This window comes from Eucyclogobius newberryi, unplaced genomic scaffold (assembly GCF_026437365.1).
Source record: "Eucyclogobius newberryi isolate DKJ021-1_F unplaced genomic scaffold, fEucNew1.0.hap1 SCAF_2, whole genome shotgun sequence".
NCBI lineage: Eukaryota > Metazoa > Chordata > Actinopteri > Gobiiformes > Gobiidae > Eucyclogobius > Eucyclogobius newberryi.
In genome coordinates, this window is record NW_027315834.1 from 15,951,681 (window position 1) to 15,963,688 (window position 12,008).

A 12,008-nucleotide genomic window follows, 5' to 3' on the forward strand; every position below is an offset into this window, starting at 1 on the left:
CTGTTTTTGTAGCCGAACATTAAACCGTGTAACACCGTGGGAAAGAAAAAGGAGACTGATGATGGAAAGCTGATATTACAGATCTGGTTCATGTCATTGTCATATAAATAAAAATACTAAAAATAACATTTTAATTGAGATTGAGTCATTTCTAATCATCAATAGTTGGTACTTTTTAATACAGAGGTCCACAGACAATCTTGTGTCCGTAAAATCATTTAGTTTGGAGCTAAATGAGTTCTGACTTTGGAGAATGTTTTGTGGTAAATGGCAGTTAGTAAATGTCTGTATTTTTATGTGCTTAGAAAATTCATCAACATATCCATAATAAACTTCAGACACATACATAACATTCAATGAACAACGGAGTACTTCATCCTGTCCTGTAGATGCTCGGCTGCCAATGACTCCATGTACTAGACACGTACTGAGCTTCGTACATTGGTCAGTGTTAAAATAGTAACGTTCACAGAGTTCTGCACATTAGACGTTCGACACTGCTGATCATCACATTTATAGTCAGCGATGTTCAGTCCCAGATATTCACATTCATCAGTAACATCCCGTCAATTGCCAATTTGCCAGACAAAAAGGAATGTTTAGAGTTATTCCTGCTCCGGACAATCACAATGGTACTTTTATCAGAGAATAACTAAATCATCAGAAAACGTTGAACTATTTTTGTTACCAACCCTACAGCTCCACAATCATTTAAATAAACATGAAATAAAAATGGAGACAAAATGCTGCTGCGCCTCACTCTATTCGACACACTAAATGGGGCGGAGCCAGATTCCATTTTACACACATTGGTTGTTGGGCAGGATTCTTATCAAACATTTGGAGACAGCTCTCTTAAAGGATGTATCAAATAACTTTCATGGTTCACATAATCAAACACTTTAGAGGAATCACTAAAACGCATATCACTTGTGGTTTTGTGGCTTTAACAGTTCTTTCTGTTTCAGTTTAAAGCCAAAATGCTTTAAAGAATAGAATAGCTCTGACTAACACTTGAGTACTAACCGTGGGTCTACTGTTGTTGTTGTTGTTGTTGTTGTTGTTGTTGTTGTTGTTGTTGTTGTTGTTGTTGTTGTTGTTGTTGTTGTTGTTGTTGTTGTTGTTGTTGTTGTTGTTGTTGTTGTTGTTGTTGTTATGAAAGCCATTTTATTTCTTTTTAACAAGACAACATGAAATTGAATTGAAAATCATGAACAGTCAATATTAGTGGTGTGCCAAAATATAGAAATATCAATATATTGTGATACTAAATTTGGTGATTCAGGGCTGCTATATCCATACATCGCCATGAGTCATTTTTGGTAAATATTCCCGAATTATTTTTTGACTGCTCTATAATTTGTTGCTTGTTTAAAGAAAGGAAACTTGTTTACTTTGCATTTTGAATATTTAAATGGGTGTATTTCTTTTTTAGTTTGTGCAGGCCATGGTTAAACAAAGAAAAATGTGTTAAACAAAGAAAAATGTGTTAAAATGTATCGGTTTGTTTAAAAAATAGTGATATATATGTAGTAGAATATCATGAGCAATAAATCGATTATCTCACGTATCGCAAAAATTGTGACATTATCGTATCATGAGGGACCCTGGGATTCCCAGCCCTGGTCAAGCGGACAATTAAAAAAAAAAAAAAAACTTCTATCGCCCTGCCTTAATCCCTACCATTATTATATTTTGGAATAATGAAAAAAAAAAAGTTGTAATAATAAGCTACAAGTTTTCAACAACAAAAAGGTTTTCAGGTTAAAAACGATGACAAGTGGGGAAAGTATAAGGGAAAAAAAGATCCGAGGAAACAGCCCAAGCCTAAAGACAGTGTGTGTCTGTGGATATTTACAATACAGACCAGTGAGGTCCAAACTGTGACAGTCTCCCCAGTGTGCTGCCTGTGTGCCACCCCGCCCCCTCACACCCTCACACACCCCCTCACACCCCCACACACCCCCTCACACCCCCCTGCTGTCCCTCTGTGGCTACAGCATACATCCATTACGTAAACAACAAGCTGAGCTAATTTAGCTCACATGACGCTGCACATTGCCCTTCTCCCCTCTCACAGCCTTTCAGGGTTTTTTTCTTGCCAAAGTGTCCTATAGTTTTCAGTATCTCACAGTAATTATAAAAATGATCTATATTATAATAAAAAGGGATTCCCCCAAAAGTTTTGAAACTCTTTCAATAAGTATCATAAACATACACCCACAGAATGCATGTTTCACAGATATTATTAATCGCATGAGCAACTTCCTGGGTTTTCTCTTTTGTTCTTAAAAAGGAAATAAGTCACTCTCAAAATACCCATGGACATGAATATTACTGACAAAAAAATCCCCATGATGCGTTTGCCTGCTTCGCAAACACAGAAAGGTCACATGCTTTATCTCTTGGAAATCCTGATTATGCAGTTAAATCATACTTTAGTCACGTGGCCATATCATTCCAATACACCATTTTAGTTCATTATCATTTTGACTGATTAAAAACACTTCATTAATTCAATAACTTAATACTTAATTAATGTCCATTTTTAAGTTTAACTTTTAAGTCATGTCCTTTCTCTTCATTGAGAAAAGTCTACGGATAAAATTATTCAAGGAATTGTTCTGGTTATAGTAAATTAACCAGTCAATTAATGATGATGAATACAACAAAATAAGAAATCAAACACTGAACTTAAAACCCTGCTCTCCAGTTGGCTTGAAGTCACAAAATAAGTACAAGAGACATAAAATATACACTATACTTCTACTAGGTAAAGATCAGCTGCCCACAGGGAATTACAGAAGCGTCCCAGATTGGACACCGGGGATTAAACTCTTGGAAGGTTAATCTGAAATACAGAACATTTGTGCCCCCGTGGTCCTCACTGAGCAGAGGCTTTTATTGATTAGCCCCCAATGGGAGCGCTGGCCATCCACGTGTTGTCCTGCCTTTCCCTAAACCCATCCTGCCAACGATTTAATGGGGGATTTAGGAGATTAACTACCACTGCACGGTCTTGTCTTTTATTGCATTACTCCCCATTTGGCGCACCTCTCACAGTCAGTTCTTAATACAAGATATAAACATGATATCAGAATCAATTATTGTTTGATATTAAATCCAGTTTGAACATGTAAGCCCCCATATGTGAGCCCGACAGACAAGATAGAGGACCCTTGCACCGCTTTTTGCTTTTTGATTGCCTGTCATTGCAAGAAACATTAAGAATAAAATAAACAGAAGCTCTTGGATTGGCCAGCAAAGAAAATCATTTCAGAATAACCTGTGTTTGTCCACCAAACATTCTTCACTGTGCTTTCATCCTTTCTGGTATCGGCATATACAAACAAACAAACAAACAAATCAGTATGACTTATTCGAAGAGCCTTTTGGGGATTTTATTGTTCGAGTTCATTATAGTGCCAATTCAAATCTGAGGATTCCCTGAGAATAATAGCCTTTTGCAAAGCCCAGATTCACAAAGCGGAGCCACAGAATAAGGGACCAGATGCCATCCAATGATTTGTCTATTTAGAGGAAATTTACGCACGACAATGCAGAAAATTGGTTTGTTAAATCGTGGGATTCAAACAAATATGAGCGTGGTTTGGAAAAAAAAGATGAGAAGCTGAAACTTCTTGTGTTTTAGATAGATTTTCTTCCGTTTGTTGATAGTGAAATAAAAATGTGAGGGCGAGAGGAAGGTTTTGAGATAAAAGTGAAAGAGGAAACGTTTAAGTGCACACGAGGAAGAGGAGGCAGAGGGAGGGGGTGCAGGCAGCAGAACAGCCGGCTGACAGGCACAGCTCATGTACTTTGCACACTCAAAACTGCAGCGGAAAAAAACTCCCACCAAGCCGCCAAAATCACACAATGGATTTAATTCAATAAATATTGTGTATTTCCACCAAACGAAACAGAATTGATCACGGTAACAACTATCATTGTATTTTTTCCTCATTCAAAGATTTTAAGCCGCAGTTTCTCCTTTGCGAACACCATTACCGCCATGTTGAAAGTGCTTTGACATTTTGGCAGTGTGAGCTGTTTTCTGAGGGCTTCACACACCAACAAAAACACCACAGAAGTCAACTCATTTCAAAACGAAAGCGCACGAAACTGGAGATTTTAGACCTGCTGTATGCCCCACTTTGTCGTGGAACAAACAAACAAAACAAACAAAAATGACTCTAAATATTAGACATTTTATATGTTTCCCTTTTGGTTCCTTTTCCCCAAATCATTCTATAGATTTAGCTTTGAAAATGATGAACTTAAAAAATACTCACTAATGGACAAGACGGCACTTAAACTAAATGATAAGAAGCCTTGCCCTGTGTCTTCTGTTCCAATGTCCACTGGCCCGATCTGCGTGTGCCGCGTGAGACACTTTGAGCAAGTTGCGCTGTGGGAAAAAAAAAAAAAAACATTCACGACTATTTTCGCGTTTCTACAGAAACAGCGTCGCGAGCACTTCAGGCTTTAAGCGGAGGAGGAGAAAACCAACTCAATCCCCGTCTTTATTCCGCCATAAGAGCAAACGTAACAGAGTGTGGGCACAGCGCACACGCGGGGGCCATCACCTGTCTTACCTGTCCAAGTTACAGTCCCCTCCGCGTCCCCGGGCTCTGGCCGTTTCCTCTCCGCGGTCGCGAGTCCGATCAGTGCAGCGCAGGCGACGTCTTTCAGCTGCTGCCCCCGTTCCAATATGGCATCTGTGATCTGCGCATGTCCAAACAACATACACATATTTCCAACCCAACTCCTTCACTGACCTTTGAGTGGAACCAAATATCCCCGAGTGTGTCGCGAAAATTACATTATTTTGCTTGTTGTTTATTACATTGACACGTCTGGAAGGGTTTATCTATACGTTTGATGTTTAATAGCCTAAAAGGTAGGATACACTTAACGTGCCTTGTACAGGGCTAATGTGCATCAGCCATACGGTATTAACTGTATTAAAATACTATTTTAATAATATAATGTGGTCTGGTGTAAGCAAACAAAAAAGGTGCTATTGAGCTACACGGAGTGCCATTTTTGTCCTTGTAATATTTGGATCATCTTTTATTTTAAACATATAGAATATAACAAAAACAAAAAAACAAAAAAGCAAAAGGCACTAGACTAATTCATAGTTGTGCGTTTAAAGTCAACAGTATCCTCTAGTGGTAAGAGCACACTTCACCACTGTGTGCAGTCTGAGCACATCTCCCCAAGTTCAAAGGTGTCTTCGATCTGCACAAAGGCAGATTTGTGGTTTTATTCAAATGTAGCCTTTGAAGAGTTTTAAGGTTCGGTGTCCCCCCCAGGCCTTTTGACCTATGTTATCCTAAACTATTACACACTGAGTCTGCACAGGCCTCTGCAGTGAAGAGTCACAATTGCCTTATTAAATAGGCCTATTATTAAATGATTAAATGTTAAATATTATAGCCTATGTATAATATTACTTTTCACGTGGACATGCCTATCGGTGCTCGTCCCGCCAGAGTAGTCCAACTTCTTTATGCCAAAAAGTGATGAAGACGTGGCGAAGAGGCGCAGACGCGCTCAGACAGATGGTCCAAGAGCGGCCGCGCTTCATTAATCTGCCAGAGAAGGAGCTTTCCACGCGCGCGCGGAAGGGATTATGTCTACCTTTCACGCACACGCATTTGCGAGTCCACGAGTTGCTTGGACAATTATCTTCTTTTTATGCTGCATATTTTCAATTAGACTAAAAGCAACAAGCGAGTGAGTCACGATGCTGCAATTTACACTTTCCTTCACAGAGTCGTCACTGAGGAGGCAGGAGAATATGCTGCTGGGTGTCCCCCTTTGGCTACAAGCAGAACTAGACCCGGTGCAATGGCAAGAAGCCATCGCGAGTGACTGCGTGTTGTTGTTGTTGTTGTTGTTGTTGTTGTTTTATGGTGGTTGGTATCCAAGTGTTACATTACCGCCAGACTTTATTCCTTAAAAAAAAAAAAATGGTATTACCTACCATGAAACACCAGAGAAGAAGACGTTTAATTGTCTTCAAAGCCCATGAGATCAAAGCCGTTGTTGTTGTTGTTGATGATCATGTTGTTGTTGTTGTTGTTGTTGTTGTTGTTGTTGTTGTTGTTGTTGTTGTCGTCCACCTGTACAGTTGCAATGACGATGAGGTCATTATATGTCGTTATATGATGTCACCAAGCGCAAACACTCCGCCACTCTAAGATATTGGGGAAAATTGCAACTTTGACTCTGAATCACGAAAAAACGACATGACCGCGCATATTCTGAAGAATAGTCTGAAGAATAAAGTCTATAGGCGGTCTAAATGAAGTCTAAATAATGAAGTCTAAAGAATAAAGTCTAAAGAATAAAGTCTGGCTGTAATGTAACGCTTGGATACCAGCCGCCATAAAACACCAAAGAAGAAGAATAGCAAAAATCAGACGAATATTATCTACAAAACGAACGTAGAAAAAATGACTAGGGATGCGATCTGGGGTTGGTATAATACAATATCGAATAAAGAATAACTGTAATAATAAAGAACCACTGTAAATAGACTGTGCATAGATTATTGAGCGACTGCTGTAGTTTAAGCAGTCGCTCAATAATAACTAGACGCCGTGCAATGGCTTTTCTGGACACTCAAAAATACTTCACATTGCATTATTCATTCACTCCACACTTGGAGGTAGTAAGCCACTTTTGTAGCCACAGCTGCCCTGGGGCAGACTGACCAAAGCGAGGCTGCCAATCTGCGTCATTGGCCCTTCCGACTACCACCAAGCTCCTCACTAGGCATTGTGGGTGATGTGACTTGCCTAAGGACACAACAACAGTTTACTTTAGCCACCTCCGCCCACTGTGGTCTCTGGTCTCCCACACAAGCACTGACCAGGCCTGGCCCTGCTCAGCTTCAGAGAGCAGACGGGATCAGGCAGTGGCAGAAACGGGCCACTATAGTAACCCAAATCCAAGCGAGCCATTTATTCGCCCCTATTCCCAGAGGATGCCCATCTCTACAGACAGATGTGTTCTGCTTTTTGCCTCCCGATTTGAGAGGACGTGCGCACGTGCGTCATCAGGGGCCCCTATCTGATCGCTGATGCATCAAGCTCTCAAACCTGCATCAGAAGGATGATAACCAAAAGAGCTGAGCAAAATACACTTGTACCAAAACAGCCAGAAAGAGACTGAAAAAGTTAACATTAATTGACACCAATAATCGATAAAAAAAATAAATAAAATAAAGCTTTTATTTTGACAACCACACCCGGATGTCTGTCTTAGCGACGACCATTGACGTTAATGTTTTCGTTTTCTCAAAGATGGATGACATTGTGGCGTGTTGTTGTTTCTTCCCAGCTCCCTGAGTAGGATGTCCGTGTCCGGGGCCCTCCAGTCCAGTTGGCGCGACACTCTCACGGTCACATATTCTTAGGGCCAAATCCGCCTCTCGCATCCTCGTTGCTACGTCGTCGTGGCGTCGCCGTCGTGTCGACATGGACACGGCATACAGCGTTGTGATGAGGGCTCTGGACGGGTCCGCAACTGACGTGACCAACATGACGGACATGAACGTGGCGGGTCCTCACGGCTGTAACGACGGCGCGTTCACGGACCTGTTCGGTGTGTTGATCCAGGGGCTGCTGGGCATCGTGGCCTTCAGCACGCTGATGGGTGAGAACCACACACTTTCCTCCTCCACACTCGAGTTTTACGACTGCGATTAGAATGGTTTTAAAATGTGCATTATGTTCAAAGAGCATTGACATTTTCAAATATGAACTGATAAACTAATGTAAGAAGAATCCCATGCATTTCAGAACATGTTTGCAGAGGTTTAGTGTGCAGGGTTTGCTTCTTTTACACGGAATATTTAGGACATTTAGTTGTTTTCAAAGGTCGTAAATATTTAGCTGTGATTTGCTGATTATAACTTATAATAAATCATCAAATCAATAAAATAATCATTATAATCACATCACAAGAACCATTAGTGTGTGATTTATTTATTTTTTGGGACAAATAATGCCAAGTAAGCCTTCACACATGACCTCATCATGCTAAAAATGTTGCAAGCCAATAAGTCAATTCTCAAACAGCTATAAAACAGGATAAAACGACAACAAAGCCTCAATGACATTTAAAACTGCCGGTACGTTATAAAACATGATGCAGCCTGAAGGTTATTTTTAATCTTAACAAAGAGGAAAACATTGCGTAGGTCTTGGGTGAGTGCTCAATAACAAAATTGACCGCTCATTGCGAGACAGTGTGGACTTTGGTTGCTTGGACAATGGCTCTTCTTCAGTAACCTTGTGATTCGGAGGCAGCTGACCTGTTGACTGCTATCGCCACTGGCATCTATACGTTTTAACCACGTTCCTCCCGGCGCGGTGCAGAGAAATGAACACGTATCACTGCATCTGGGTCAGTGCCTGCCTCCAAGAAACACGGCGAGCTCACAGTGGGGGGCCCGCTTCTTTTTTGACTGTGTGGAGACCCTCGTTGATCTGATCGATTTGTGTGCAAAATCTGCAGGCATTGCACTGATGCGTTTGATTAGTTTTGAAGTACTGTATTATTTCAGCTGTGGGAGTCAAAGGTCAGCTGAGTAGACAAACAAACACAGCTATATCCACAGTTTATAGTGGGACTTTCCATTTCATGCCCCAGACTCTTCAGATAGGTTTGTCCTGTCAACATTTATTGTAAAGGAACCTGTGCAAAAGTCAACAAATGTATAAATTCAGTGCCCTTAAGTATTTTGAATTCCTGTTTCACATGTTGAGCCACATTCCTTTTGTCCCATGAGATGAAGAGTAGGTGTGTTTGTTTGGCATGACCTTCAGGGCAAATAAAGACTTGTGGCTGCAACAAACAATGAGGACTTTTCATTTTATCTGCCTTTTCTGTACAAAAAACAAGTAAAAAGCAAGCAACGTGGAGATCATAACTGTCATATAACCGTGTCACATTGTGTCATTTTAAATATTTGTGTTCTTGCAGTGAAAAGATGCAGAGAACCAGCCGGAATAAGACGACCCTGGAGAATTTGGTGAGACATTTCCCTCCACAAATTGTTTTAAATGACATTATGTTTTTGGCTCATCAAGTTTTCTGTCGTAGGTTTTATGACACATCAAAGCAGGCCATTGGCTCGCTTTTCATTCACTTTTCCAACGTCGGCCTGTCCACCTTCACTAAAGAGGACCCATGCTCCCTGTGAGTCACATGAATATATTATGATTATGTAACAAGTTGTACAATTAGGGATGGGACGAGATACAATTCCCAAGAGACGAGACATGAGACATAATGTATCATAAATTCACTGCATGTTTCATTTGACATTTTGGCCCCACAAGGCTTTTTTCAACTGTGACTTCTGAAAATGAAACTCACCAGCGCTTGGCCCTTTTCTGTCTGAACCAGATGTAAACACAACTTGTGGCACCAGATCTTGTTCCATCCCGAAGTATAATCCTAAATTATGGTTTCACGGTGGCAAGCACTCAGGCCTCACGGTAAGGAGGTCACAGGTTCAACTTGTGGGCTGAATTGGGCCTTTCTGTGTGGAGTTTGTACGTTCTTCTTCGTGTCTGGGTGGGTTTTTTCTGGGCTCCAGTTTCCTCCATCCTCCCAAAACACGCACAACAGGAAACTCTCCAGCGACAGTCCTGAAGATCTGGAAACAGGTCCCAAGACGAGTGGCATTGAAGAATGGCTCAAATGCAGAGACTTAATTTCCCTCTTGAGGGATTATTAAAGTGTAACTTTTCACAGTAATCAGTGTCACAATAATCAATGCTATTTCCTGCTTTTTCAAAAGGTATCTTATGAACTTCCTGTTGGATGCTACTCTTGGGATGCTGGTTATCTGGATGGCTCTGAAGTTAGTTTCCAAACTTGTGGAATACAAACAATGGACACTCCTCATTCTTGGAGAATATGGTAAGTAAAAACATAACAATTTATATCAATAATAAATCTATTATTTTGTATTAAATGTTTGTGTTGGGTTGTATTTTTTTCAATGTTGCCAGTAGATGGCACTATAGATCCTCTCTTACTACAGTTAAACACGTCTCCTAGTATACATAGGTGTGGCCTCTTGTGTTTTTGTTTACATTATTGTTCAGTGCAGTGACATTCCTCCTAATAATCAGACTCTGTTTTCAGGTGACCCTCCACAAGCTGCTGCATGGCTTAGTCAGTGTGGCATTTATTTGCTTATTATGGTGCTGGAAAAAGGAGTTGTCAGCCTGGTGCTGCTCATCCCTGGATGGTCTGAGGTAAGCATTAAGCTTTTACTGTTTAAACCAATCAGTGAAAATAATTAGGTCCATAATCAAAGTTCTATTATTTAGCAGCAGGTACTTGTAGCATTTTCCATTATTAGCATAGACATTTTAGCAGAGACATCTCAAATATATAGGGAATACATTTATTTTGATGCAAAATTACAACTTGTTTATCTGTTTTAGTTGCAGGAAGTGCTTTTAGACTACATCGCCAACCCACAACTGGAGCTGGTGCTGGTCATGCTCATTGTGCCATTCATTGTCAACGTGAGTGGTATTTAAGGTTAACATATTGATCCCAAACAATATAAGATAAGATAAGATATTCCTTTATTGTCCCACATGTCTAGTAATGATCAATATTATCCAATGCTCTTTGTGGTGCAGGCAATCATGTTCTGGGTGGTGGATAGTCTGATGATGAGGAAGTTCAAGATGATGAAGAGTTTGGACGACACGTATGACGGCTCTGTGACGAAGGCCGAGTGTCTGCTGGACTCAGACGGGACAGAGGTGAGCTTTAAAACTGTTTAAGCAATCTTTTTACTAAATATGTAATAAATCATGCATGTAAACAACACATCGTTCATAGTCATGCAATGTGGAATGGCAAAATTATCATTTAATTACAACAGTAAATCGCTGTAGTTTGTAATATTATGTCACAATATAACAGTCCAATGGACATATGCTTTGATGTAGTTGAATTAAATTATAATTTTCTCAGTTGTTTGGTGGTTCCACAGTAAATACAGTATTACTGGACACTGCTCGAAATGTGCTCCTAAACCTTTCAGAGTTCTGCTGCCCCTCTCTGTTATTACAGAATATTAGATACAACTCATATTAATGAATGCATTTGCAGAATAGTGTATATTTTTGCAGTTACAGCTTTACAAATGTGACATGTGCTCTTGTTCTAGGAGCTTTTAATAGAGACGGACACAGAAGAGGCTTCAGAAGGTGAAGAGGATGAAAATGAATCCATTCCTCAAGTGCAATATTCAGGAGGACCTCTGAGGCCCAGCTGGGTCACTATTTAAACCTGTAGCTGCTCAGTCCAATATCCACATGTGCACAAACGTCTCACTAGAGTCTGAGTAGACCCTGTCAGGCTTCAATTAGGGTTGATTGTCGCTGACGTCAAAACGTATTTGCTTTTTATAATGAACTATTGTATGTTTATATATTTATAAGAGCTTTGGCTGTATGATATTATAAATGTGTATGTGTGAGATGACTTCAGAGTAAACACTACTGTAAGTGTAGATAAACTTCAGCCTGCACAGCACCTGCAGGGCAAATGTGCTCAAAGCTTTACTCAAAAAGATACCAAATTCCAAAGGACTTCAAAAAGTCAAGAGTGTATTTTATTTTAAATCGCCAAGTATTTTATACACATAATTCACCTTTTTTAATTAAACAGTAATTTCAGTAATTATAGCACGTGTTTCCTTTGCTTAGATGAGCTTGACGTCAGGTGGTCCTTTATAGATATAACAACATAGTGGTCAAGTTACAGGTTTAATTACACAAGCACAACGTTTCTGGCCTTAAACTATTTCTTCCTCAATATTTTAGATGAATGTTAGTCATTTGTTTTTTTCTAGTGGTTCAGAGCTGAAGATAATGTGTGGTGGAATATTCATCATTTACTTCAAACAAACAGGTTCATTCTGTGGTAATTGAAAGTTGGTGAAAAGCGTTGAAACC

The 12,008-nt window shown here is 40.0% G+C and overlaps 1 protein-coding gene across 1 annotated transcript; it reads left to right on the forward strand.

The window, feature by feature from the left end:
* Positions 1–7,448: 7,448 nt before the first annotated feature.
* Positions 7,449–11,951, forward strand: tmem110l (transmembrane protein 110, like). The gene is made up of 8 exons (XM_072453745.1): positions 7,449–7,668; positions 9,001–9,049; positions 9,121–9,216; positions 9,824–9,945; positions 10,174–10,286; positions 10,479–10,562; positions 10,683–10,808; positions 11,219–11,951. Exons 1-8 carry the CDS (start codon positions 7,491–7,493, stop codon positions 11,336–11,338), a joined length of 888 nt encoding a protein of 295 aa, XP_072309846.1. The 5' UTR covers positions 7,449–7,490; the 3' UTR covers positions 11,339–11,951.
* Positions 11,952–12,008: the final 57 nt, after the last annotated feature.